At 34.5% G+C, this 24,313-nt stretch overlaps 1 protein-coding gene, 1 non-coding gene and 1 pseudogene across 2 annotated transcripts; 2 read left to right on the plus strand and 1 right to left on the minus strand.

Annotated features, from left to right (window-relative positions):
* The first annotated feature begins 12,161 nt into the window (after positions 1–12,161).
* LOC110656494 (putative disease resistance protein RGA3) lies at positions 12,162–17,270 on the plus strand. Its single transcript, XM_058134763.1, has 3 exons — positions 12,162–13,056; positions 13,158–14,056; positions 16,995–17,270. Exons 1-3 carry the CDS (start codon positions 12,162–12,164, stop codon positions 17,268–17,270), a joined length of 2,070 nt encoding a protein of 689 aa, XP_057990746.1.
* LOC131173649 (small nucleolar RNA R71) lies at positions 15,265–15,371 on the plus strand. Its single transcript, XR_009143962.1, has one exon. It is a non-coding gene; the product is annotated as a small nucleolar RNA R71 (small nucleolar RNA).
* A 74-nt stretch (positions 17,271–17,344) lies between the features above and the next one.
* On the minus strand, positions 17,345–23,432 carry LOC131173103 (heat shock 70 kDa protein BIP3-like; annotated as a pseudogene).
* Between the last annotated feature and the right edge of the window lie 881 nt (positions 23,433–24,313).

Here is a 24,313-nt window from a genome sequence, read left to right on the forward strand (position 1 = left end):
ATTTCAACCACAATTAAAAAGATTATTCCTTATATATGGGAGGAATATTTTTTTATCACGTTTGATCTATATATACATATTTTTTTTATTGAAATACCCAATAAAATCTGACTAAAAGAATTTTAGGTATTATGAAATTAAAATTTTTTTAATATTTTTATAATATAAATTAAAATTAATAAATAATTATCAGATAATCGTAAAATTAAATTAAAATGTTATTTTGTCATTTAGCTTAAAGTTGCATGCATATTGAATTTATTATATGCTAAATTATTTTATGTTTTCTCTTTGATTATGTACGTATAAAAAAATAATAAAAATAACATAATATTTAACATAATTTCGCATTCTCAAAAAAAAAAAATAAAACATAATTTCACCTCAAAGTTTCTATCTATGGATAGAATGAAAAGAAGAAAATTTTATTATAACAAAAAAAATATAATATAATCACCCATAATTTTTAAATTTTAATTTAATGTATTTTTAAATATCTCATAAATTTATTGTTGGGAGACAAATTAGAATCAACTTACGCCAATTAATTCTCCCAAATTAACTATTCATATTCACATGGAATTATAAAGTGAATTTTTATATTGAGCATCTCTAAGGAGGGGCAATTGAGATGATTCAATTCAATTATATTAAAATGGTATTTGAAGTTTGTAACAATTGAATTTTGCAGCACCATTAAATTAAGAAAACATTATCAGTAGATTAATTATCAATTTTGTATGGATTTGAAGTATCTACCTACAGCTAAAGCCATGCAACACCTCTCCAAATTAAGGAAGCTCGATATGGGTCATTGTCCCCTTCTTAGAGAAACTTGTACAGAGGGAAGTGGCTCTGAGTGCTCCAAGATTTCACATATCCCATACGTATAAACATGTAAGCTTACCAATCATCTGTTTTCCTTTCTCCTCCAAAACTTCCAAACAAATTTAAGCTATTTTTTTGGGACAAATATATAAAATTTCTTATATTTTCAGTTGTCAAGGTTGATGAATTTTACAACAAACAAAAAAAAATTCTAAATTTCCCCATTGATACATTCTTTCTGTTTTCTTTTTCAGGACACTGGTAATTACCTTTTATTTGTCCTCCTCTTTGGTCGTGCACGCTGAACTAGCTTTATTTGTGAACCCTCTGGTATTTCAACTCCTTCCATCTGTTGACATCCATTGTTCCTGTCGGTAATATAGAGAATCATATATTAGTAATTAAAAATGTTGATCATTTCAATTCTTAGTCTTAGGATTGAAATTGAGTAAGATTGCATGTTGAATGTGTTATCTTGAAAAATAAGAACAAGTCAATGTGTTTTTTGGTTAACTGAAAGAAAAGAGAAGCATTTTATATTGAGTGGTCTCTTAAATTTAGCAAAAGGTAAAGAAAAGAGATCCTACCTCTCTAATTTTACATTTCTGTATATTATACTTTCCCTCCTCGAGAACAATTGTGCCGAGGGTAGTGGCTGTCTGGGTAGTCCAAGACTGCTCTGATCCCAAATATAACCATAGCAAATAAGTAGATACATTTGTAATTAATTATTTTTGGCAGGAATGTGCAAATTGTCTCTTATTTCAGTACAAAGTTCTTACTCCAAAATGGAAACAAATATAAATTTCTCTCAATCATCCGTTCTTTTAGCTAATTCAATTCCTTTCATGAGTAATATCATTTTTCTTTAATTTTCAAAATGTCTCCTATTTCATTTCAAAGTTCAATTCCTTCAGTTCCATCTAATTGGGACATTTTAAGCTTCTAGTTTGTATGCAAGATTAGGATTATTAATGGGAATATATTACTATTTGTTATAAACTTAATATTTTGAACAATTCTGATAATCGTATTATTTGTTAGAGACTGCAGGATGCAAGGTAATTTCAAATACAACTGCAATGTTTTCTCTGGAATTTTCTGCTTTCATTTGAGCCGGTTGGAAAAGCTAAAACATTGTTTAACTGGTAGAAAGGTAATGAGACATTCTATTTGATTTCCCATAGACATTTCAACTTCATTTACAGTGAAGAGGTTACACAAGGAACTGTTTTCTTGTTGTGTTTTCAGATTGTCTTTTGTGCTGTCAACATTGTCCCAAGTGGAAGACAAAAAAATCTTTGGAGATTGGTATTAGCTCCTCAAGAGACTACACCTGCTGAATTTCGAGTTCTAGCAATAAGACTGAACTGAAATAGAGATAAGTCCACATCAACAGCTTGAGCTTTGAGCCTCCAGTTCTCCTGAAATTGCCAATTTTCTTCAGCTAAAACTGACTGTAGGACCAAGCAGTCTCACTTTTTGGAGTCGATAGAAGATGGAAGAGAATTAGTGAGTTCAAGCCGTAACAGAAAACATATTAGTGATAACTCTTGCATTTATATCTCCTCCATTGATAATTTACATTTTACATAATACACACCTAATTAGTTCCTAATGGATCTTGTGATGACACGACCCTTGATAATTTCATATCCAAATCTTCAAGTGTTCCAACACTGGAAGTTGACAGGATGGTCATTTAATGCTTTCTCTGATACAAATCAGGCAATTTATTTTCTTATACCAGTTTCCTATCTTGTACTTTGAAAATTTGAATTTTTTTATATATGCTGACTTTTTATTTTGACTGGTTTAGGTTGCAGCAGAGGAAAGGCAGAGTGAATCCAGATAGTCAGTCAAACAGGGTTAGGACTTGGCTTGTTATTGATGAAGATGTGAGTTTCTTGTACCATAGTTACTTTCTTTGACAATGTTTTCTTTGTTCATTTTAAGTTTAAATTATGTACCTTGAGCAGGACTTCTCAATCCACCTACCATGTTAGGTATACTTTCTTGAGATGGTGAACTTCTACTTGACCCAATGGATAGCTAGATTCCATGAAGAAAGGAAATGAAGCAGACGGATGAAAGAAAAAGAACTTTGAAAAGTAATTGTCAAGTAAGATAATAGTTGGATGTGAAGTGAAATTTAAATTCTCATATATTGGCCTCTTTCTTATGCCTTTTATCATCTCTCACATATTTTCAAGGCAATGATGTAAAGAAATGAATGATCTTCCTACAGATAGGTTAGGCAGTAGCATCTTTCTAAAAATTTGACACATTTTGATGCTTTGTACTTTTTGATGGTTCAGGTTAATTTGATGGGTAGTACATTATGATTGCAATTCTTGTACAGGAGACAGAGTGATTTCGCTTATGGGAGCCCTGTGTGGCAGTTTGGTGGGGTAAAACAAATCAAATGCCATTTAGTCGGATGAAACTGATTGTTGGAACATGAAGATGATTCAATTCAATTGCAGATGGATGCGGAAGCCTCTTATCTGTTTTGTCATGTTTAATGCTCCTGCAAATTTTATCCAAATTCCAGTTATCAATCTTCTGTTTACTTGTCCATAGCCCATCTGTTAGAATCACTAATAATGTATTAGTGTGTTTCCTTGAGAGTGTTTATCTTGAAGTTTGAACTTGTATTTGAAGTTCCTTGTAGTTCAGATTGGGGATTGTGTAGCATTGAAGCAGTGATTGCAGTATTCAATTTGAATTTTTGTTTCATGTGATTTTGGTTTGAAAAAACTGACACCCATTGTTGATATTATGAGAACTTGTGCAGCTCCTGAATGCTTTGAATGTGACAGAACTTTGCAATGACAAAACAGAACAAATTCATTCCCTAAACAAAATGCAAATTGGGAAAAGATTATCTGTGGAAACCCATATACATTTATTATTTATTATTATTTTATTTTAATTAGTTAATAATAATTTAATATATTTATAAAAAATATATATTTTTTTTATTAGATGGTCTGCTTATTTATTTTTAGATATATATATATTATTTTTGAAATTAAATATATATTTGCAATCTGAACAACCCAGTTCAATGATAACTCTTATCACATTCTACACCTAATAGAACTCTTGAAATATATATGTATACCCTAATCATCTCTTCTGCTAAACTTTACTCTCAAAACCTGTTTGTCAACTCCTTTTTCTATCAAATACTCTCAACAGAGAATTCCTAAATTTTTACTTCTCTATTCATCACCTTTGATTCTGTTTTCAAGGTAAGAATTCTCATTCCTTATTCAATAATGGGTAAATTTAATTTAATTTTATTTTCTTGATCTGTTACAACTACTCTAAAAATTTATTTTCGATCATTGGTATTAAATTGGATTGATCATAATTATTATTAGATAATAATTTATTATTATTATTATTATTATTATTATTATTATTATTATTATTATTATTATTATTATATATACACACAAAAGTATAACTGTTTGTTCGTCCCGTCCCTGTTCGTTCGTCCCGTCCCATCGTCCCGTCCCATTCATCATATATATTATTATTATTATTATTATTATTATTATTATTATTATTATTATTATTATTATATATACACACAAAAGTATAACTGTTTGTTCGTCCCGTCCCTGTTCGTTCGTCCCGTCCCATCGTCCCGTCCCATTCATCATATATATATATATCCATCTATCAGTATAACCATTCCTCCCACATGCACACCGCAAATCCACAAATATAAATATATATATCCATTCCTCCTACATGCACACCGCAAATCCACAACTATATATATATATATATATATATATATATATATATATATATATATATATATATATATATATATATAAACAAGAATTATTATATTTTATTATTATTTAATATTTTTCTTTTATATGTAGGAGATTCAAATAATTATTCTGTCAGCTGAAATTGTCTCTCTTTTATTAAATCTAGCTATTATTTTGAAGGTTCCAAGTGAGTGGTAATTAAAGTACATGGCACCGTTTTTGTCCCTTTAAAAATTTCTTAGCATTAAGTTTGTTATTAAATGAAATTTTAAATCAATATTTTAACAATGATTTTATATGTGATTTTCTAGAGTTTTATTTTATTATTGAATTTTATTTCGATTTTGATTAAATAATTGATTTTGCCAACTATCTATGCATTAGACCCATTAGGATTCCGGGAACAGGCCTTTAATGTATTTATATTGATTGATATTTGACTATAAAATTTACCGATGTGTTACTGAATGATTTGAGATTGATTTGATTTTATTGAATTGATTTGAGATTGATTTGATTTAATTGACTCTCTGAAACTATTGAAATACACTATTGGAATTGCATTATCAGTTATTATTTGCTATCTGAAATTTTTTATTGATTTTGATTGATTTGTACAAATTGATTTTCTGTTTTGAATTGATACCTGTGCCCAGTATCTGTTTCTGTTATCTGGCTCCGTCGTGTGGACTATCACGGTATTAGGTTGCATTATCGAGTCATGCATCATTGCAGTCTATGGCTTGCATTAGTATCATATGCATTGATATCTGTGAAGGAGGAGGAAGGTATCTAATATCTGGTAGCGCGCTTACCATCTGGCCTTTGGTGATGTGGGGTGTCATCACCCTGGTGCACTGTACCATAAAATTTTTATTGAATGAATTTCTTTTATATATATGTTTTATGAAGTTATTTTATTAATGATTTTGACAGCATGAGCATGATTTTATTGAATAGAAAATTTATTGTGAAATTAATCAAGCGTCTGCCTGTTCTTATTTCGTTGTGTGCTATAATTATCATTCACTGAGCATCTAGCTCAAACCACGTTTTCTCATGCATTATCTGCTTTTGGATCAGTAGAATTCTGCAGCTGATCCAAATATTCAGTCCATTTTCTGGAAGGGGACAACTTTGATTTATTCTCATGGTATGCCCGAATTCATGTGTTCTCGGGCTAATAATTAGTTTAGTTTATCGAATAATTTAAGTTTTTATTTGAAATCTGTAGAGACTCCGCAATTTACTTATGGGATATTTATGATGTTTATTCAGCATTTTGTCTATTTGGATTTTGTCTATTTTTGGATTAGTAAGTGACAATATATTCATTCAAGATACTCTGATAAGGCTTGCATGATTTAAGAATACTTAAATTATGCACCGGTCACGGTTCAGAATTTTGGGTCGTGACAAAGTTGGTATCAGAGCTCAGTTGAGGTCTAGTAAACTTGCGGAGCATAGGATCCTTAACGTCTTTTCAGTTTATCATTGCTTTAGATGTCTGCGTACTTTGTACCTTTCACCTGTCTTAATTTAGCTCACATTTTCAAATTTAATGCTTGTTTACTAAAATGAATAGGTGCCTGGGTCTGTTAGACGTAAGAGGAGAACTAGGGCCAAGGGTCTTAATGGTGCAAACCTTGATCCAACAAGGGAGGTACCCCCTCAAACTATTAATCAGACATCTGAATAGACGCCTATGGCTAAGACTGGGGCACAATCACTCCTTTGTTTCTCCATACTTTTCCATGATATTTAGTACACCACCTACTTTGTTAGTGTATCCTTTATCTGTATCAACACCTATGAGGAACGCAACAGACACTGATATGGTGTATAGGGGATGTATAGTTCACATTGGAGATAGGGAATTAGTTGCAAATCTTGTTTTTTTTAGATATATTTGAGTTTGATGTGATTTTAGGCATAGATTGATTAGCCACTTATCACGTTCCATTGGATTGTCATAATAAAGTGGTACTCTTTAAAATTCCTGGGGAGGAAGAATTTCAATTTCAGGGAGATCGCAGTATAGCCTCTAGTAATCTTATCTCTGTAGTGAGTGCTAGACGATTATTGCGAAAGAGGTGTAAAGGGTATCTAGCTTATGTTAGAGATGTTCAGGTAGAAGGTACAGGTTTGGAGAATGTTGCAGTGGTTAAGGAGTTTCCTGATGTGTTTCCAGAAGATTTATCAGGTTTACCCCCGGAGCGAGAGGTAGAGTTTGGTATAGACTTAGTTCCTGGAACTGAGCCCATATCTATGCCACCTTATCGTATGGCACCAGCAGAACTTAAGGAGTTGAAAGAGCAACTACATGACCTACTAGATAAGGGGTTCATTCGCCCTAGTGTTTCTCCATGGGGTGCTCCTGTGTTATTTGTACGGAAGAAGGATGGGTCTTTGAGAATGTGCATTGATTATAGGCAATTGAATAAGGTAACTGTGCGTAATAAGTATCCTCTTTCACGCATAGATTACCTGTTTGACCAACTTCAAGGTGCAAAATATTTTTCCAAGATTGATCTTCGATCTGGGTATCATCAATTGAGGGTCAAGAAAGAAGACATACTCAAGACGGCCTTTAGGACTAGGTATGGACACTATGAATTTTTTGTAATGTCTTTTGGTCTTACTAATGCTCCGGCCGTTTTTATGGATCTCATGAATAGAGTTTTCAAGCCTTTCTTAGATCAATTCGTTATAGTGTTCATCGATGACATTCTAGTATACTCAAAGAGTAAGGAGGAGCATGAGCAGCATTTGAGAATTGTCCTTCAGATCTTACGAGAACACAAGCTATATGCCAAGTTCTCAAAATGTGAATTCTGGTTAGATAGTGTGGCTTTCCTAGGCCATACAGTATCTAAGGATGGGGTGTGCGTTGATAAGAAGAAAGTTGAGGCAGTGCTTCATTGGCTTAGACCCACAACTGTGTCAGAGATTCGTAGTTTCTTGGGTTTAGTAGGGTATTATAGACGGTTTGTTCAAGACTTCTCTCGTATTGCAGCACCTTTAACTAAGTTGACACAGAAGAATGTGAAATTTCAGTGGTCTAAGGCTTGTGAAAAAAGTTTTCACGAGCTTAAGACTTGTTTAGCTACAGCACCAGTGTTAGCCCTTCCATCTGGATCTGGGGGTTATGTAGTATACTGTGATGCTTCTAGGATTGGTTTAGGATGTGTTTTGATGCAGCATGGACGGGTTATTGCGTATGCTTCTCGTCAGTTGAAAAGGCACGAGCAGAATTATCCAACTCATGATTTGGAAATGGCTGCAGTAATTTTTGCTTTGAAAATCTGGAGGCACTATCTGTATGGTGAGACTTGTGAAATCTTCACTGACCACAAAAGTCTCAAATACATCTTTAACCAACGTGATCTTAATCTTAGGCAAAGAAGATGGGTAGAATTGCTGAAGGATTATGATTGCACCATACAGTATCACCCTGGAAAAGCTAATGTAGTGGCTGATGCTCTAAGCAGGAAGTCTTCTGGTAGTTTAGCCCATATATCTACCAAAATGAGGCCTTTGATTGGTGAATTACATGAGTTGCTAGATCAGGGAGTAGAGTTTGAAATCATAGCTAGATCATTCTTAGCACATTTTCGAGTTAGGCCTATCTTGATTGATCGAATTAAGGCTGCTCAAAAGAGGGATTCTCAGCTGTGTGAGATTATAGATAATATTCATCAAGACCAAGCTCAAGGATTCATGTTGAATGATGATGGAGTTCTTCGTTATGGCACTAGACTTTGTGTCCCCAATGTTGATGAGTTGAGAAGAGAAATCATGGAGGAGGCACACCATTCTGCTTACACAGTACACCCAGGTTCAACTAAGATGTACCGTGATTTAAGGGAGCATTATTGGTGGGGTGGCATGAAGAGGGATGTTGCAGACTTTGTTGCTAAATGTTTGACTTGTCAGCAGGTTAAGGCAGAACATCAGAGACCATCTGGGTTACTTCAGCCATTGCCTATTCCCGAGTGGAAGTGGGAGCATATTGCCATGGACTTTATTGTGGGTTTACTTAGTACACGAGGTGGTTACAATGCAATCTGGGTGATAGCGGACAGATTAACAAAATCTGCTCATTTTCTTCCTGTGAAGACTACATATGACTTTGCTAAACTTGCACAGTTGTATATAAACAAGATTGTTAGTCTTCATGGAGTTCCAGTTTCCATTGTCTCTGATCGTGGTACTCAGTTTACTTCTCGATTTTGGAAGAAATTCCAAGAAGCTTTAGGAACACGAGTAGACTTTAGTACTGCTTTTCACCCTCAGACGGATGGACAGTCATTAAGGACCATACAGATATTAGAGGACATGCTTCGTGTGTGCGTTATGGATTTTGGTGGCTGTTGGGATCATCATTTGCCTTTAGTGGAGTTTGCTTATAATAACAGTTATCAGGCAAGTATAGAGATGGCTCCATATGAGGCATTATATGGTTGAAAGTGTAGGTCACCGGTTTGTTGGGATGAAGTTGGAGAAAGAAGGCTTACTAGACCAGAGTTGATACAATTAACTTCAGAGAAGGTTCGACTAATTCGTGATCGACTTTTGACTGCTCAAAGTCGACAAAGAAGTTATGCTGACCCTAAGCGTAAAGATGTATAATTTATTATTGGTGATCATATATTTCTGAGAGTTTCCCCTATGAAAAGAATCATGAGGTTTGGGAAGAAAGGGAAGCTTAGCCCTCGTTTTGTTGGTCCATTTGAAATTTTGGAGAGAATTAGAGCAGTTGCTTACCGTTTAGCCCTTCCACCTGGTTTTGCACATGTACATCTAGTTTTCCATATTTCTATGCTTAGAAAGTATGTACCAGATCCATCTCATGTTTTACAATCTCAAACCATGCAAATTAGGGATGATATGTCATATGAGGAGCAACTAGTAAAGATTTTATATTGACAATTTAGGAAACTCCAGTCTAAGGAAGTGGCTTTGATCAAAGTCTTGTGGCATAATCACTCAAGTAGTGAGGCCACATGGGAGGCAGAATTTGAAATGCGAGCCAAATATTCTCACTTATTTGATTCTTCAGGTTAAAATTTTGTCTATTCAAATTCGAGGACTGAATTTTTTTTTTAAGGGGGGAAGTATGTGGAAACCCATATACATTTATTATTTATTATTATTTTATTTTAATTAGCTAATAATAATCTAATATATTTATAAAAAATATATATTTTTTATTAGATGGTCTGCTTATTTATTTTTAGATATATATATATATATTATTTTTGAAATTAAATATATATCTGCAATCTGAACAACCCAGTTCAATAATAACTCTTATCCCATTCTACACCTAATAGAACTCTTGAAATATATATATACCCTAATCATCTCTTCTGCTAAACTTTGCTCTCAAAACCTGTTTATCACCTCATTTTTCTATCAAATACTCTCAACAAAGAATTCCAAAATTTTTACTTCTCTATTCATCACCTTTGATTCTGTTTTCAAGATAAGAATTCACATTCCTTATTTAATAATGGGTGAATTTAATTTTATTTTATTTTCTTGATCTGTTACAACTACTCTAAAAATTTATTTTCGATCATTGGTATTAAATTGGATTGATCATAATTATTATTAGATAATAATTTATTATTATTATTATTATTATTATTATTATTATTATTATTATATATATATATATATATATATATATATATATATATATAAACAAGAATTATTATATTTTATTATTATTTAATATTTTTCTTTTATATGTAGGAGATTCAAATAATTATTCTGTCAGCTGAAATTGTCTCTCTTTTATTAAATCTAGCTATTATTTTGAAGGTTCCAGGTGAGTGGTAATTATAGTACATGGCACTGTTTTTGTCCCTTTAAAAATTTCTTAGCATTAAGTTTGTTATTAAATGAAATTTTAAATCAATATTTTAACAATGATTTTATATGTGATTTTCTAGAGTTTTATTTTATTATTGAATTTTATTTCGATTTTGATTAAATAATTGATTTTGCCAACTATCTATGCATTAGACCCATTAGGATTCCGGGAACAGGCCTTTAATGTATTTATATTGATTGATATTTGACTATAAAATTTACCGATGTGTTACTGAATTGATTTGAGATTGATTTGATTTTATTGAATTGATTTGAGATTGATTTTATTTTATTGACTCTCTGAAACTATTGAAATACACTATTGGAATTGCACTATCAGTTATTATTTGCTATCTGAAATTTTTTATTGATTTTGATTGATTTGTACAAATTGATTTTCTGTTTTGAATTGGTACCTGTGCCCAGTATCTGTTTCTGTTATCTGGCTCCGTCGTGTGGACTATCACGGTATTAGGTTGCATTATCGAGTCATGCATCATTGCAGTCTATGGCTTGCATTATTATCATATGCATTGATATCTGTGAAGGAGGAGAAAGGTATCTAATATCTGGTAGAGCGCTTACCATCTGGCCTTTGGTAATGTGGGGTATCATCACCCTGATGCACTGTACCATAAAATTTTTATTGAATGAATTTCTTTTATATATATGTTTTATGAAGTTATTTTATTAATGATTTTGACAGCATGAGCATGATTTTATTGAATAGAAAATTTATTATGAAATTAATCAAGCGTCTTCCTGTTCCTATTTCGTTGTGTGCTATAATTATCATTCACTGAGCATCTAGCTCAAACCACGTTTTCTCTGCATTATATCCTGTTTGGATCGGTAGAATTCTGCAGCTGATCCAAATATTCAGTCCATTTTCTGGAGGGGGACAACTTTGATTTATTCTCATGGTATGCCCGAATTCATGTGTTCTCGGGCTAATAATTAATTTAGTTTATCGAACAGTTTAAGTTTTTATTTGAAATCTGTAGAGACTCCGCAGTTTACTTATGAGATATTTATGATATTTATTCAGCATTTTGTCTATTTGGATTTTGTCTATTTTTGGATTAGTAAGTGACAATATATTCATTCAAGATACTCTGATAAAGCTTGCATGATTTAAGAATTTTGCGCCGGTCACGGTTTAGAATTTTGGGTCGTGACATTATCAGAAATTTTTCCAAGGAATCTCAATGCTTAAAATTATAGTTGAATTTTGCATAAGTCTAAATTTAAAATTATACGCTTTCTCTTTTTGATGGGTCCAACACGTTTGGAAAAACGTGCATCTCCTTTCACTTTTGTACTTCGAGTCCTATTTAGAGATGGAATAATGTCTCAAATCAACTTGGATCGAATGACAGACTCGATCCTTGACAACCAAGTTGTGGGGAGGGAAGCTGATGTCTCTGAAATGGTGAACTTGCTGAGTTCCTGTGACCAACGAGTTCTAACCGTTGTTCCCATAGTGGGGATGGGCGGTTTGGGAAAGACAGCCTTAGCTAAACTGGTGTGTCATAAGCTATAGAAAGAAATCTTTTTGACGACAAAATATGGGTTTGCGTTTCTGATAACTTTAATGAACAAAAAATTTTGGGGGAAATGTTGCAAACTTTCAATGTAAACACGGGTGGAGTGACCAACATGGATGCAATACTTAAAGAGCTTAAAAAGCAATTAGAGGGGAGAAAGTTTCTACTTGTTCTTGATGATGTGTGGAAAGTTGCGCGTGAGACGTGGGATAAATTAAAGAATCGTCTGGTAAATACTAATAGAAACAATGGAAATGCTATTGTTGTCACAACTCGCAGCGAAGAAGTAGCGTCAATTGTGGAGACTCCTAGTTCGTATAGGCATGCATTGGATTTCTTGGCAGATGCTGATTGTTGGTCCATTATCAAAGAAAGGGCGGCAGTAACATCAATCCCTGTGGACATGAAGGCCATTGGGAAGGAGATTGCAGAAAAATGTAGAGGAGTGACGTTAGCTGCAAAAGTTTTGGGTGGGATGATGGGTTCCGCAAGGGACAAGGAGGCATGGTTGTCGATTAGAAATAGTACTGTTTTTAATGCCTCACATGAAGAGGATAATATTGAGTCTATATTAAAACTGAGTTGTGATCACTTGCCTTCAAATTTGAAAAAATGTTTTGCATACTGTTCGATGTTTCGAAAAGATTTTGAGTTTGAAAAGGAAGAACTAATTTGGCTTTGGATGGCTGAAGGTTTTGTTTTGCCATGTAGTGAAGATGAGGGCAACAAGTATTTTAATGCCTTACTTCAAAATTCATTTTTCCAAGATGTGGAAAGGGATAAATACGGGGATATTAAAGGGTGCAAAATGCATGATCTTGCATTATCTCTTTCAAAGTATGAAACATTGACTTTGAAAAACTGTTCAACTAGTGATGATACATGTTCCGCTCGTTGTTTATATGTGGATTGTCAAAATGCAACAACTACACTGGCATTTCCAAAAGGTGGTTCTAAGAAGCTGCGTAGTTTATATACGAATGGTATCGTCTTTGATGGTCTTGGAAGTTGAAAAGCTAGCGCGCTCTAAAATTGAAAGGTGCTAATGTCGAAGAGGTGCCATCTTCTATTGGCAACTTGAAACATTTGAGATATTTTGACATCTCAGACACTAAAATCAAAGTGTTGCCTGAATCCATCACCAAGCTCTACAATTTGCAAACATTGAGATTCCTTAGGTGCGATTCACTTAAAGAGCTTCCTAGAAATAAAATATGCAATCTGATCAGCTTGAGGCACATTGAATTTTCTTATGACAGGCAGATGCCATCTAGATTGTCCTTTTTTGCTGTGGGTACCAATAGGAGAGGTAGCTTTGGAGAACTAGAGTGCTTAAACCAACTAAGCGGGGAGTTGAATATTAGTTATCTTGAGGAGGTGAGAAATAAAGAAGAAGCTAAGAAATCAAATCTACGGGAGAAAACGAAATTGAAAGCCCTTCGTTTTGTATGGAGTTTTTTTGAAAGAACAAGCGACAACAATGAGGAAATGTTGGAAGGTCTTGAGCCTCATTCAAACATAGAAAGAATAAAGGTAGAGAGATATTTGGGTAAAAAGTTCCCTCAGTGGCTATATAGGATGAAAATTCCGAGTGAAGGTGATTCTTTCACTGTCTTTGATAATTTGGTGGAACTTGTATTGGAGGACTGTCTGTTGTGTGAAGAATTGGACATCTTCCTCGTCAAAACGCTGGAACTAATAAGCATGGGTAAGATAAGATGTATAGGGAACGAATTCTATAGCATTGACATTGGAAGCACAAGCAATGGAGGGAGAATGTTTCCAACATTAAAGAAATTATCTTTCGATAGTATGTGGAGTTTAGTTGAATGGAAGGCACCATCAGTGGATGAAGGAGGCGAAACATCTGTATTTTCTTGCCTTGAAGAATTGTGCATAAAGAGTTGTCCTTTGTTGGCAAAAATTCCATTAAGTGATAGTTCATCGCTTGTGACATTGGAAATCGAAAATTGTGAAGAATTGAGTTACTTATTTGAAGAACTACAAGTACACTCCTTCCCCTCTCTTAAAAGCATTACAATTAGAGAGTGTCATAAATTAATTTGTCTTCCAAGAGGACTCAAATCCTTCACTTCTCCGGAATCACTGGTAAAAAGTAATTGCCACGGCCTAACATCTGTTCCCGTATATTTAGGAGAATTGCATTCTGTGGAAAAATTACCCTGAGAGGATGATTGATGTTAGCTGTGAAATAGCTTCCGCAAGTGCACGGGTTACAGTAGTATAGTTTTAAAAATATCATTACCACAGGGAATTGTGCTTAAATTGAAATTAAAGGAATAAGCTAATTAGAATAGTAAAATTTAAAGATATTAAAAATGAAATTTAAAATTAAAATTGGTATTTTAGGAATTTAAACTAAATCAAATAATTAATTAAATTAATTAAACTAGTTTACCAAAATTTAAATTGAAATTGCTAATTATGAAATTAGGATGAATTAAATCTAAATTCCATAAAAATTAAAGTGATTATAGAGATAGAGTTTCCAATATTATTTGCATGTGGTTTATCCCCAATTTAGCCAAACACATGAAAATTACAATTTTGAGGGAAATCAATTCTTAATTCTTTGAAATATTTTTCAAGCATTTCAAAGTTGATATTTATCAAATCAAACATTGTTTTTACAGTATTTCAAACATGACAAAAACTCAATTAAAGCTCTAATTGATTTTTGAAAGTCCTCTTAATTCTCTTAGCTTATCTCTAACACCAAGAAAACTAAGTTTATTGCAAGATTATCTATCCCAAACATTTACTTTTCAGTTCATCTATCAAGGATTAAAACTTAACTTAATGAGAGTCCATTCATAAAGCAAGGCAACAAGCTCACAAGCAATAAATCAAAATACAGCAAATCTCATTTAAATGACTAAATCAGTTAAACTTGTTGCATAGTTGTAGGAGTTGAGACTATTGCCTTTGTGCAAAAATCACTAAGAAGCTGAGTCAACTGATCAAATCTTGCATTCATGTAGCTAATTGAGTCAAGTTCATAGATCCCAACCTTCTTTGGCTCAAGTGCTCTAGGATTTCCCCACAAATGGGTATTATGAGCAATTTTCTCTAATAGATCATAGCACTCTTCACTTGTCATTCTCATGAAATCTCCTTCTGCTTGTGAATCAATTGTGTTTCTTATGGCTGGAGTAACTCTGGTGTAGAAATTCTGAACAATCATCAATTTGGGTATTTCATGATGAGGACACTGCCTTTCAAGCTCCTTAAATCTCATCCAAGATTCATACAAAGTTTCATCATCCCTTGGTTTAAAAGCTACCATCAAATTCCTCAAATGAGTGGTCTTCCCAGGTGGGAAAAACTGAGATAGAAAAACTTGAGATAGCTGCTCCCAAGTCGCTATAGTCGCTTGTGGAAGTGAGTCATACCACTCTAATGCTGAATCCCGAAGAGAGTATGGGAATAAGGTGAGCCGAATCACTTCATCTGAAACTCCAGGCTACCTTTGTGTACCACATATCATCAAAAATTTCTTCAAATGAGAATGAAGATTTTCAAGTGGACTACCTCTAAATTGTGAATTCTAAACCATTTGAATGAGACTAGTCTTTAACTCAAATTGATTAGCTCCAGTGATAGGTCTATTATCTCTCACATCTGCACATCTAGGAAAAGAATAATCTAACACGGATATTCTCTGATGATCATTTTAGTTAACAACTTCATTTTGCCTATTTTGCTCATTTCCTCCATTTTTTCCATCAATAGCTCTATTTTGATTCTCCATATTTTCAATTTTCTCCTCTTGGTTAAACCGTTGTTGTTCTTCTTTTTCTGCTTCCTTTCTCCTCTTAGATTCCTTTTTGTTGACTCGACAAAATTTTTCAATTTCAGGGTTGAACAACAATTCAGTATCACTTGTGCTTTTTGATCGTCTCATAAATAAGAAAAGTACTTGAAAAACACAACGAACAGCAGTGAAAATAAAAGAAAATAAAAATTATAATCAACTTAAAATAATTAAAATCCAACTTAAAAACAAACAATTCCCCGGCAACGTCGCCAAAATTTTGATGTTAGTTGTGAAATAGCTTCTGTAAGTGCACGGGTCACAGTAGTATAGTTTTAAAAATATCGTTCCCACAGGGAATTGTGCTTAAATTGAAATTAAAATAATAAGCTAATTAGAATGGTAAAATTTAAAGATATTAAAAATGAAATTTAAAATTAAAATTGGTATTTTAGGAATTTAAACTAAATCAAACAATTAATTAAATTAATGAAACTAGGTTACTAAAATTTAAATTGAAATTGCTGATTATAAAATTGGGAGGAATTAAATCTAAATTCAATAAAAATTAAAGTGATTCTAGAGATAGATTTTTCAATATTGTTTGCATGTGGTTTATCCCTAATTTAGCCAAACACATGAAAATTGTAATTTTGAGGGAAATCAATTCTTAGTTATTTGAAACCTTTTTCAAGCATTTCAAAGTTGGTATTCATCAAATCAAACACTATTTTCACGGTATTTCAAACCTGAGAAAAACTCAATTAAAGCTCTAATTGATTTTTGAAAGTCCCCTTAATTCTCTTAGCTTATCTCTAGCACCAAGAAAACTAAGTTTATTATAAGATTATTTATCACAAATATTCACTTTTCAGTCCATCTGTCAAGAATTAAAACTTAACTTAATGAGGGTCCATTCATCAAGCAAGGCAATAAGCTCACAAGTAATAAATCAAAATGCAGCAAATTTCATTTAAATGACTAAATCAGTTCAAAGACCACAATACAAAACAATATTTATAAACCAACTTCTAGAATCTCAAAGATCTACTCACAAACCATAGTTTTAAGACAAACCTAAGTATAAAAATGAAGAAATAATGAAAATCTAAGCTAAGGGAAAGAAAAACTCAGTAAAATGATGAAGAATCTGCTGCTGGAATGTTGCAGAAAACGTCCTCTGCTGCTGCTACAAAACGATTTTACCTGCTCTTCTTCCTTTCTCTCTCTCTTGCAAAATCTCCTTGTTTTTCTCCTTGTGGAAAGAAAGTGAGAAAGAAGTTTTTATATGTTTCAGAGGTCTGCCCTAGAATGGGTAAAAAGGCAGAAGATTCTGCAGAAAGTGATGTATTAAATAGGAGGGTTGAGAGTGCCACGCCCGCCATTTTCATTAAAACGACACAAGCTGAATCGGTTGTATTACACCTTGTGCTGCAAGTTGTGTAATTTTCTTTCAAATGACTGCTCTGATCAAAATACACAAAAATTCTCTAAATTTAACCTACAAAACAAAAAAATTTTCAGGAAACAATGACATACCTTGCAGCTGGCGGAATTCCTGACAAATCAAACCTTCCAAGCTCATGACAGTCCTTTGTTATGCTTCCTTCGCCTCCGTAGACCTGAAAATTTTCAGAAATATGCTATTTCAGCAAGCATCAATCAAAAGAAGACCAGCAGCCAACAAAAACATACAGTTAGCCCCATTAAGCATCTGGATTACTTATTTAAGAACTTTAGCATTTAGGTTTAAAATGTATGCACAATACAATATAAGTTTGAATAACTACCTTTTGTTTCTTCCCGGCCTTCACCGCTAAGAATTCCAGCTAGAACTGCAGCACCATAGGCAACAGCTTCATCTGGATTGATGCCCTTGTTAGGCTCCCTTCCATCAAACATATCCTTCAACAATTCTTGAACCTTGGGAATTCTAGTGCTTCCTCCCACAAGAACAATCTCATTGATATCAGACTTCTTTAGACCTGCATCCTCCAAAGCCTTCTTCGCTGGCCGCAATGACTTCTTAAACAAGTTCACGTTCAATTCTTCAAATCTTGCCCTTGTCAATGGCTCTGACAAATCTACACCATCAAAAAACGATTCAATCTCCACTCAAACTTGGTGCTGGCTGCTGAGTGCTCCCTTAGCTCTTTCACATTCCCTTTGAAGTTTTCCAAGAGCTCTTTTATCTTTGCTTATATCCTTATTGTACTTTTTTATCAGTTTGATGAAATACTCTATAACTCTCCTATCAAAGTCCTCTCCTCCCAGGTGGGTGTCACCACTTGTAGAAAGAACCTCAAAAACACCATTGTCAATAGTTAAGATGCTAACATCAAATGTACCACCACCAAGATCATCAACCAAAATGTTCATCTCCTCTCCATTCTTGTCTAGACCATAGGCAATAGCTGCAGCAGTAGGCTCATTGATCATCCCAACCACAATGAGCCCGGCAATGGCGCCTGCATCCTTCGTTGCTTGCCTCTGCGCATCATTGAAATAAGCTACAACAAACAACATAAAGCAAGCCCTTCAGACAATGAAACGCCACTGTAAGACTTCAATAATCTCCACGTTATACCCGGGAAAGAAGAGATGAAGAAAGAAGAATGATTATACCAGGAACAGTGACCACGGCGTCTTTAATCTTCTTCCCCAAGCATGCCTCAGCTGTCTCCTTCATCTTCCCCAACACCATGGCACTGATTTCTAGAAACCTTGTTCTCCCCTTTCATTTTCACTTGTATATAAGGTTTACCATCCTTGTTAACCAACTCATAAGGCAAGAATTGTTAACCAACTCATAAGGCAAGAATTTTATTTCTCTCTGAACCTCTGGATCATCAAACCTACAAAACAAGCCAAGATAAACCAAACCGATCCAACCCAGATCAATTTCACTGCCTAAAACACAAAATGGTTTCTAAGTTATCAATCAAATAAGAAGATAGATGCTTACTTTCTTCCTACAAAACGCTTGGCATCAAAGATTTTGTTTTCTGGATTGAAAGCTGCTTGATTCTTTGCAGCCTCTCCTATCAGACGCTCGGTGTCAGTGAAGGCCACCCGTGATGGAGTTATTCGGTTGCCTTGATCGTTGGCTATAATCGGTATGTGACCGTTACGAGAAACGTCCACATAAGAGTAAGTAGTCCCGAGACCTATACCTGTTGCTAATCCTAGCAAAAATTCTTAAAAGAAGAAGAACAAGCAACGAGTTTAGTTCACATTTGACATATGTGTTGAATATCAGAATTTGTAAGCAAGCTAAACATGTTTCAATATGAACCATTTGGTTCAAAAGAGAATAGTAAAAAGAAATAAAAAGAAAGCTCTGTAATGCAGCTCACTCACAAGCAAAACAGAGTATTAAGTAAACTGAAAACAATCAAGTAAAATCAGCACCTGAAAAGCTTAAAAAAAAACTCAAAAAAATATTCATTAAGATCTTATAGATGATTATTTTTGAACCTAATGCAATTTAAATTTCATTCAACCTTCAAAGACTCTCTCTTATTCGTCATCACTAACAAAACAGAGCACTAAGCAAACCCAATAAACTGAACAACCACAGAACAAATTCTAGATTTCTACTTACCTTAAAGAAAAAGGAAAAGTGAAAAGGCTTTGTTCTTGATCTTCACTGACGTTCTGATTTTAGTTTCTGTGAAATCAGCGGGAAGAAATTATATTTTTCGTTTGATTTCTTTCTCTCTACTTTGAAGTGGAGCTCACAGGGTAGTCGAGTGAGTTACTTAGAGGGGCTTTTGCTTCAATCGGTGGATATTTATAGCTAGAGTGCTCACTCCAATGCTGTGGGGCCACGTAATTGCCACGAGCATAAAGAAAACTTGGGAGCCATCATTTCAATTAGGATATAAATTAAATTAATATTTAATTAACTAAATAATATTTTAAATTAAATTTAAATTTAATCAATGTGTTTATAAATAATATTTAATTATAAATTACAATTCTATTTTAAGTTGAATTTCATTAAATTAACTGTTAATAAAATATATGCTATTTCAATTTAAAGTTAATTATGAATTCTAATAATATTATAATTCAATTTTCAATTAATACATCTAATTATAGTTTTATTTTAATTTAAATTTTATTCTAATTACGTACCTGCATGAGTCTTGGTAAATTTAGGAATATATTATAGTTTTAGTTGTTTTTATTTATTAATTAAGAATTAATATATAATTAAATTTTTTATTTGATGTTAACGTTTTATTAGTATTATAATCGGAAGACGATTTTATTTTTAATCACGTAATGCTATTGGCTTCAGTTTCCTAATCTAATTAGACTTGTAACATCTTTATATGGTCACATTATTAAGAAAAAAAAATTAGTTTTTTTTTAAAAGAAATTAATCTAGAAAAAAGATGATTCATCGAACTATAAATAATTAAAAATAATTAAATAATAAATTTAAAATTATCATAAGGGTATTTTTTATAATAAAAAAATTCGTTTCTTCATTCATACTTTTATATAGATTATAGGTAAATAGATTATAAAAATTGGCATATGAATAAATAGATAGATAGATATAGAATTATAGATAAATTTTTATAAAGTTTTTTTTATCTAATAAATTTTTGTAAAACAAAAGCTCATAAATTTGGGAATCTTTCTATATATTTATAAAAAAAAAATCTTAAATATGTATAATAAATTTTATTTTTCATCAATTGCCTCTTTAAATTTTCAATTGAACCCTAAAATTTATAATTTATACATTATGATTTAAATTAAATGTAACACCCCAAAAATTTTAAATTTATTATTTTATGAGTAATATTGATATTTTAATTTTATTTAAATTTTAAAAAAATTATTTGAGATTTTTCGGATTTTAAAAATCGAGTTCGATTTTTCGAAAATATAAACTTTGATGAATTTTAAAAAATTAATTTAAAGACCACGTGGCAAAACTAAAAATATACTTGGAGTCTATGAATTTTTCTGAGTTTTCTGAAATTTTTTCGAAATTTTTGGACCTCGTTTTCGGTCCCAAGGTAGAGTAAAAATTTAAAATTTTGTATTCCGAATCGAACCGATCGAATCGAACAGGACCGGATCGGACTGGTGGAATCGGACCGGCTCCTTCTTCTTCTTTTTTTCTTCCTCGCGTCCCGACCTTCCTCTCCTTCTCTCCCGTTTTCTCTCTCCTCCCTCCTCCCCTTGCCGCGCCGCCACCTTTCCTGCCACCCCAGCTCGCCGACCGCCGCCTGGAACGCCGGAAAAAGGCGCCCGAAGTGACGCATCGCGCAAGCGCGCCACTTTGTCTTCCCGGCTGAAATCCGGCCAATCCGGCCACCAATCTGTCACGACCCAACCTATGGGCCGGGCCGACACTAGGACCTGGGCCAGCCTAAAGCCCCCGAGGCCCGTAGTAAGCCTAACTGTTCATTTACCCAACTCTAGGGCCCATTGGGCCCAAATTCAAGAAAACAAACGGACAGAGTCCGGCCATAAAATGGACTTTCCAACGGGGAGTTTTCGACTCACCCGACCTGTAAACACAATAAATTCTCAAATGGGGAGCTCAGCTCACCCTCCACATACTCATCAACATAATAATAAATGGGAGCTCAGTTCCCTCATCCAATCCATCAAACAGACATAGAATATTAAGTTTACAGGTCCAACATGATAATAATATTACAGACCATAATTAAATAAATACTTCTAACACATGCGGAAATTCTAGGAGTAAATAAAATTACACAAATATTGATAAACAACCTGCGAAGTAGAAAAGCAGGTTAACCCAGAACAAATATCCTCCTGTGGCCTGTAAAAATTTTTGAACAGGAGTGAGCGTTCGACTCAGAGAGTAAAATATCAATCTTAACTATAATCTCTATAACTATCTGAACTAATGCACCCTGTAGAGTGAAATGCAACATAAACAACATTTTCACATCATAACATCAAAAAGGTAATTTGGAGCACTCACGCACCCTGTAACATCATTCATAATATATGGGAGCTGATCCCCTATACAGCTCTCTTAATTCCAACCTGGTGCCAGCGAAGAACTCAGCTCGGACTTCCACTTAATAACCAAATCGAGGGTCCCAGCGAAGAACTCAAGCCGTGACTACCCCTCGAAGGATCGGGTCCCAGCGAAGAACTCAAGCCGTGTCTATCCGTCCTATCCATAGTCCACACCACATCACACGCACGCCAGCATACGCTGCTGCTCCAAATTACCACAACAACATACATGGCACTTTAACATTTATCAATGCATCAAAAATCGTGCCTAGAGTTTAACTACATAAATATATGCATATAAGTGATGCATGGGCATGCTGAACATATAATAATATCGAAATTACAATTAAAATTAATATTCTACTCACAGACTTGACGATGGTCACTGAGGCGGCTGGGCGGAGGAAGAAGGCTGTCCCGGCTCACCTGACAATCATATTACATTTATTTAATACAATCTGACTCAACACAAACAAAGAAAAGACCAATTACGTCCTAAGTCGTGCCGAAAATCCGGCAGAGTCCCCCCTATACCTAGGACCTACCCAACCTGCAAAAGGGCTAAAAACGCACTTCTATATTTACAATCCATATATCAACAGTTCAATTATATCACACAGCCCCTCCTGGGCCCATCAAATCAGTCATCCATCACAATACGAAAAATTTCAATTTAGTCCTTATTATTGATCATTTTTGCAAAAACTGCCCAAACAAGCTCTAAAAATTATAAAACTCTGCCCCGCGGTCCTTAGAAATATTACTAAGCTATTGCAAAAAGAATCGTAATTTTCTAAGCTACCACGAATATTTTATGAATTTTTAATCCTATTTAAGCACTAGAAAATTACGAAAAAACAAGGTTTGGGTTTACCTTTGCCGATTCCGACTTCGGGAACGCGCTTGGGATGCCTGACAATGGTGGGGTAGCCAAAACCTCGATCCAATTCGGAGACTTTTCCGTGAGTGCATGTCTGTAGGAAATTCACGAATCCGGACAACCGCCGAATTCCGCGAATTGAGGATACCTACGAAGCCCAATAATAATATATAAAAATCGTGGGTGTTACATTCTTCCCCCTTACAGAAAATTCGTCCTCGAATTTTACACAAAGCGAGAATAAAGTACATGATTACACATTGAGCAGGATAAGGGTACTTGCTACGCATGTCCGTTCGACTCCCAGGTGCAGTCTTCCACTGACTGGCTCCTCCACAAAACCTTAACCATAGGGATCTGTTTTGATTTTAGTTGCCTCACTTGGTAGTCCACGATGGCTACAGGTTGCTCCTCAAATGTCAAGTTCTCCTTTAGTTCTATTACATCTGTCTGTAGTACATGAGAAGAATCGGGACTGTAGTTCCTGAGCATTGAGATGTGACACACGGGAGGAGCGTGAGAAAGGTTGGGTGGTAGCTCCAACCGTGAGCAACTGCTCCAACTCTATCGGTAACCTCAAAGGTCCAATATACCGAGGTGCCAACTTGCCCTTCTTTCCAAATCTCATGACTCCTTCATTGGAGAAATCTTGAGAATACATAGTCGCCCACGCAAACTCCACATCCCTCCGTCTTGGAGTGCATAACTCTTACGCCTCGAAAGTTTTGTCGTTCCTCGATTAAAGGAACTATCTCTGAAGTGTACTGCACTAGGTCTACATCATGCACCTTCGCTTCCCCCATTTTCATCCAACACAGAGGAGACCTATACTTTGTTCCATATAGTGCCTCATAGGGTGGCATCCCTATACTGGAGTGATGACTGTTGTTGTAGGCAAACTCCACCAAAGCTAGCTGCTCATCCCATTGATCTCCAAAATCCAAAACACTCATGCGAAGCATGTCTTCCAGTGTTTGGATTGTCCTTTCGGACTGTCCATCTGTCTGAGGGTGGAAAGCTATACTGAAGTTCAACTTTGTGCCAAGTGCCTCCTGCAACTTTCTCTAAAACCGAGAAGTGAACTGGGGCCCTCTGTCAGATATTATGGAAGCCGGAACTCCATGCAATCTGACTATTTCTCGAATGTAGAGCCGGGCGTACTATGCCACAGAATATGTAGTCTTCACAGGCAAGAAGTGAGCTGATTTGGTTAGGCGGTCTACAATTACCCATATCGAATCATATCCTCGCGTGGTACGAGGCAACCCAGTCACAAAATCCATAGAAATCATTTCCCACTTCCATTCTGGGATAGGGAGCTCTTGCAACTTCCCTGACGGTCTCTGGTGTTCAAACTTCACCTTCTGACAAGTCAAGCACTTGGACACAAAGTCTGCTATGCCTCTCTTCATGCCATTCCACCAATAGCTATCTCTCACATCATGGTACATCTTGGTGGAACCTGGGTAGACACTGTACAGTGTATAGTGTGTCTCTCGCATGATTTCATTCCTAAGGTTGTCCACATTGGGCACACATATCCTAGAACCTTGCACTAGGGCGCCATCATTGGCAAATCCAAACT

The sequence above is a fragment of the Hevea brasiliensis genome, chromosome 14 (assembly GCF_030052815.1).
Source record: "Hevea brasiliensis isolate MT/VB/25A 57/8 chromosome 14, ASM3005281v1, whole genome shotgun sequence".
Lineage (NCBI taxonomy): Eukaryota > Viridiplantae > Streptophyta > Magnoliopsida > Malpighiales > Euphorbiaceae > Hevea > Hevea brasiliensis.

Bases quoted from the DNA above. Each gene is read 5' to 3' on its own strand.
- LOC110656494 (XM_058134763.1), top strand. From the start codon at position 12,162: ATGGATGCAATACTTAAAGAGCTTAAAAAGCAATTAGAGGGGAGAAAG. The intron at 13,057-13,157 runs GTTGAAAAGCTA...TTGACATCTCAG, and splicing joins CGTCTTTGATGGTCTTGGAA to ACACTAAAATCAAAGTGTTG. The intron at 14,057-16,994 runs GTACACTCCTTC...GGAATGTTGCAG, and splicing joins ACTTATTTGAAGAACTACAA to AAAACGTCCTCTGCTGCTGC.